Below are 3,966 nucleotides of genomic sequence, written 5' to 3'. Positions count from 1 at the left end.
GGCACTTGTTCTTACTTTTATTATACCCATGAGGACAATTAAATTCAGGGAGAGTTAGCAATTTCCACCAAGACCATGGAGCTAGAAAGTGACAGTGCTGGGATTCAGATTTAGCCTCAGCTAATATGCTAAAGCCAAGTCAGCCACAAAGCCGTATCAACTTTGTGTCTCACTTTGTCCTTGCCACCAGACCATATTTGAGGCACTGATGCTGAAGGCATCTAACAGTGGCAAGCAGGGTTGTAAAATCTGATGGTAAATGGATGTTGGCAAAGACGAACTAAGCACTCATCAGGTCTCTAGGGGTGGCCAAGCCTCAGGGTCCAAATATTTAGATGGAAGGAGAGGGGACTTATGTCTATGGCTTCTAAAGTGGGCATTTTAGGGTTAAATAAGGAGAAAGGGTCAGGGCTGGGCAGGAACTAGAGGTTGGGGATCGCTTCAGGGTCAGGAATGGGGCGGGGTCGGGTAGGTAAGTTTGTCTTATCATGTATCCTACTTGGTAACACCTGATTACTTAATGTTTGGTTTGGAGGGGTCAGCAGATGTGCAGGTGGCCAGTCTAGGGCCTCAAGGGATGCCACCTTCCAAAGCCCTCCTGGTGCTGTGAGCAGTGTGCTGGGTCAGCTTTGGAAACCTGTGGGCTGTGCCTCCCGCACTCACACAGCTGTGCGAGCACTCCTGGCACCAGGCCCCGGCCCCAAGCATTTCACAATCAGAAGAATTTAACATCTGCACATTTTGAGATCTTTTACATCTTGTCCACACCCATCCATCCATTTCAAGAGCCAAACTTCTATCTACGACAGAGCATTTTTCTGAAGGCCCAGGGAAGCTGTCTGCTCTTTCAGCAGCCTTCTGGGTCAAAACACTTTTTTTCAACCTACCGAATGTTCTTTGTGTTCAAAATGTCATCTTACAGTTTTCTGATCCTTATAAAGTACTTCACAAATGAGTACTGCCTTTGACTCACAAAACCCCCATGATAGGTTGGGACCCTTTTAACACTGAGGCCTCCAAGGAATTAACTGGCCAAGGCCACACGTTGTGTAGGTGGGCCAAACGGGGCTTCTTGTTTGTTTTTCCACAAGGGACCTTAGGAGCCTTAAAAGAAGAATAACTACTCCCTGGAACTCTCACTACCCTGGTCAGCCCAATTTCCAGACTTGGGGGTGTGGACTGTGGCAGGAGGTAGGAAGTCAAGGGAGCAGAGCGAGCTTGTGAGGCTGGGAGATGAGTGACGTGAGGTCTCGGGGGGGGGGGGGGCTTCTGCCCAGCCCTCTCCCCCTTAAGCTTCTGTCAGTGGGGCCCTCTCAGAACTTGTGGGGCTCCTGGAAGTGGGAAGAGGAAGAATGGAGAGTCAGCTGTACCCAGGTATAAATTCTCAGTGAGGTCTGAGACTGAGACAGCTGAGCAGCTGAAAGAAGAAAATGCTGCCAGTTGCCAGAAGCCTTTGGTGGCTTGGCCAAACTCCACCCCTGGCTAAGCTCTCTGCCTTTTCCTGGGACCGCACACCAGGCCCCTGCAGTATCACATTGAGGGAAGTGCCCAGAGCCTGGCACGTCTATCCTTCCAGCTCCAGCAACACCACACATGCCCCGGCCTGTGCTGGAGACTGGGGGCTGCTGGGGCAGGAAAGTCCAGATTCATTGCCCTCCCTCCCCTCCGGTTTCTCGGGCCCTAGGCCTGAGCTCAACAGACACAGGCAGTGGGATGGGGTTGCCTTTCTATTGGTCCAAGACCTGAGCGTAGCCAGGGTGAGACATGGAGGTGAGGAGGCCCACGAGGCTCAGCAGAGTGGAGAAGAGCAGCAGGAAGGAAGCGGTGAAGAGCAGGGCCGGGAGCGCACTGAGCACCAGCAGCAGGACGGCCGGCAGCAGGTGGCGCCACGCCGCTGCCACCACGGGCCACAGGGAGCTCAGCAGGTGGGAGCCGGTGGTGAAGAGCGCGTGGCACAGCATCAGAGCCAGCAGCAGGTAGAGGATTCCCTCAAGACCCCACAGCACACGCTGCAGCGGTTGCCGCCAGCCGGATGTGGTCCACCACTGGGCCCAGCTCCGGGGCACGTGGCATGCCCACCAGCGCAGCCAGCCCTGCCGAGTCATCCAGGTCGACCAGGGCACCTCGGGCTGCAGCCCCTCGCCGGCCCCGGTGGCATCCGTCTCCACTCGAGGCTGCTGCATCGTGGCTGGTGCACCTGGGGAGAGGGCCAGGCTAGCTGCAGAAGTAGCCCTGAAGAAGCCTGGGACCAAGGGCCGGGTTCGTGGTGGGAGGAGTGTTACGGGGGCAGGAAGGTGCCAGCGTGGGTGGGGTGGGGCTGTGAGCTGGGACCTGGGACTTACCTCTGGGCAGAACCACTTAAGTCATGTTGCCTCCTACAGAGCCCGGGACAGCCTGGCAGCCAGATTCGAGCCCCCATGCTCACCCATCCCCCCTCCCTCCCCAGAGGAGCCCCATTGTGACCCGGGCCGGGGTGGGGTCCAACCATTAGCAGAGCCAATTCAGGGGGAGAAGTTCATCTGAGTCCCTCTCCATGGACCCTCTGGGCTGGCAGGGATGCCTAGGGAGCTCCATGGACCAGTACTCTCATACTTTCTTATGGGAAAGCCCTCCCTGTATCTCTGTCCTTTCCCTGCCGGCTGATATACAGCCTCTCTCTGCTCTCTCGCAAGTCTTTCTCTCTGGATTCTCATTCCCTAGGGGCACAGAGGAGGCCAGAATAGCCACCCCATCCTGCAGACTCTGAAATGGCTACCACATCTGCCCTGGATTCCCTGTCTCTTATGGCCCCACTGGACCCCCAAACTCGGACCCAAGTCGTGGGGCCAGGGAGTCCCAGATGTTCGCGGAACCCAGCCCAGGATGGAGGAAAGCAGACCCGAGGACGTGGGACGGCCCATGTATTCCTGGAAGGCGCTCAGACCCAAGGGTGGAGGCAGAAAGCCAGGCCGAGCAGGGTCAGGGGCATGCCACGGGCTCCCAGGAGCAACCCCAGACCCATGAGCAGCAGGAGCAGTGCATCCTGGAGGCTGATTTGTCCTGTGGCTGTCCTGACTGGTAGGAGTAGAGTCCCCAGCTGTCCTGGACCCTCACCGGCTCCCTGACTCTGGCCCCCTTCAAGAAGCCTATGCTGCGGCAGGGAAGGAGTTCCTGGTCTGTAGAGAGAGAGAGAAAGAGAGGTTGCCAGGTTTAGGGAGGCTGATCACTTGCCCACCTGCCTACACACTTGCCCACCTGCCCGGCCGTCTGCCCACTTACCTGTGGAGCAGGTCGAAGGCAAGGAAGCTGACCAGTAGCAGCAGCAGCAGCAGCAACAGGGCTGGACCAGCAGTGGAAAGGACTGCCCGAGCTGCCAGTCCCAGCGCCCCCAGCCCTAGGGCACTGTCCAGGAGCTGAACCAGACCAGGATCCCGGGGGGTCACGTTTGGCCCCACTGGTCTGGCCAACCCTTCCCCGGCACCCAGACCCCTCAGAGGGACTGGGATGGGATTTGCAAAGACTTCGGGCCTGGGGAAGCAGAGCCGGCTCATGGAGGGAGGTGAAGGTCACAGGAAGGGCTAGTGTTGGTGGGAAGGGAGAATGGGTGGGTGGGAGCATGGGAGGAGGTGGGGCCCTGGCAGACATTCAAGGGCGAGCTCAAAGAGTGAGAAATCAGGCTTCTTGGGAATCTCTCCCAACCGCATACCCACCCACTAAACCCCCCTCACCTCCTCCCACTTCGGGCACCCATATGGGACTGGCCGCTGGGGCATTGTGACCTGTAGGTGGAGGCCACTCAAAGTCAGTGGCCTGGGCAAGGCTTAGCTGAATGGAGGTCAGCACTGCCTGAGAACTGAGACCCTCTTGCAACCTAACTCTGAGAGAGACCTAACTCTGCCTTAGGACCTTCCCCTGGGGATGGCGTCTGAGTTCTAGAAAGGCATTCTAACCCTGTCACCACAAGAGCAGCCGACCAGGGTGGAGAAG

The 3,966-nt window shown here is 57.6% G+C and overlaps 2 protein-coding genes across 2 annotated transcripts; both read right to left on the bottom strand.

Annotated features, from left to right (window-relative positions):
- Nucleotides 1-1,714: 1,714 nt before the first annotated feature.
- TMEM239 (transmembrane protein 239) lies at nt 1,715-2,468 on the bottom strand. The gene is made up of 2 exons (XM_077112332.1): nt 2,343-2,468; nt 1,715-2,197 (listed from the first exon to the last, which is right to left on the bottom strand). The coding sequence occupies exon 2, from the start codon at nt 2,181-2,183 to the stop codon at nt 1,728-1,730; it is 456 nt and encodes a 151-aa protein (XP_076968447.1). The 5' UTR covers nt 2,184-2,197; nt 2,343-2,468; the 3' UTR covers nt 1,715-1,727.
- Nucleotides 2,469-2,883: 415 nt separating this feature from the next.
- C1H20orf141 (chromosome 1 C20orf141 homolog) lies at nt 2,884-3,757 on the bottom strand. Its single transcript, XM_077112331.1, has 2 exons — nt 3,259-3,757; nt 2,884-3,155 (listed from the first exon to the last, which is right to left on the bottom strand). The coding sequence occupies exons 1-2, from the start codon at nt 3,528-3,530 to the stop codon at nt 2,918-2,920; spliced, it is 510 nt and encodes a 169-aa protein (XP_076968446.1). The 5' UTR covers nt 3,531-3,757; the 3' UTR covers nt 2,884-2,917.
- Between the last annotated feature and the right edge of the window lie 209 nt (nt 3,758-3,966).

Source organism: Tamandua tetradactyla, chromosome 1, assembly GCF_023851605.1.
Source record: "Tamandua tetradactyla isolate mTamTet1 chromosome 1, mTamTet1.pri, whole genome shotgun sequence".
NCBI lineage: Eukaryota > Metazoa > Chordata > Mammalia > Pilosa > Myrmecophagidae > Tamandua > Tamandua tetradactyla.
Note: the sequence above shows the minus strand (reverse complement) of the source record. Positions and strands in the feature narration are given on the sequence as shown.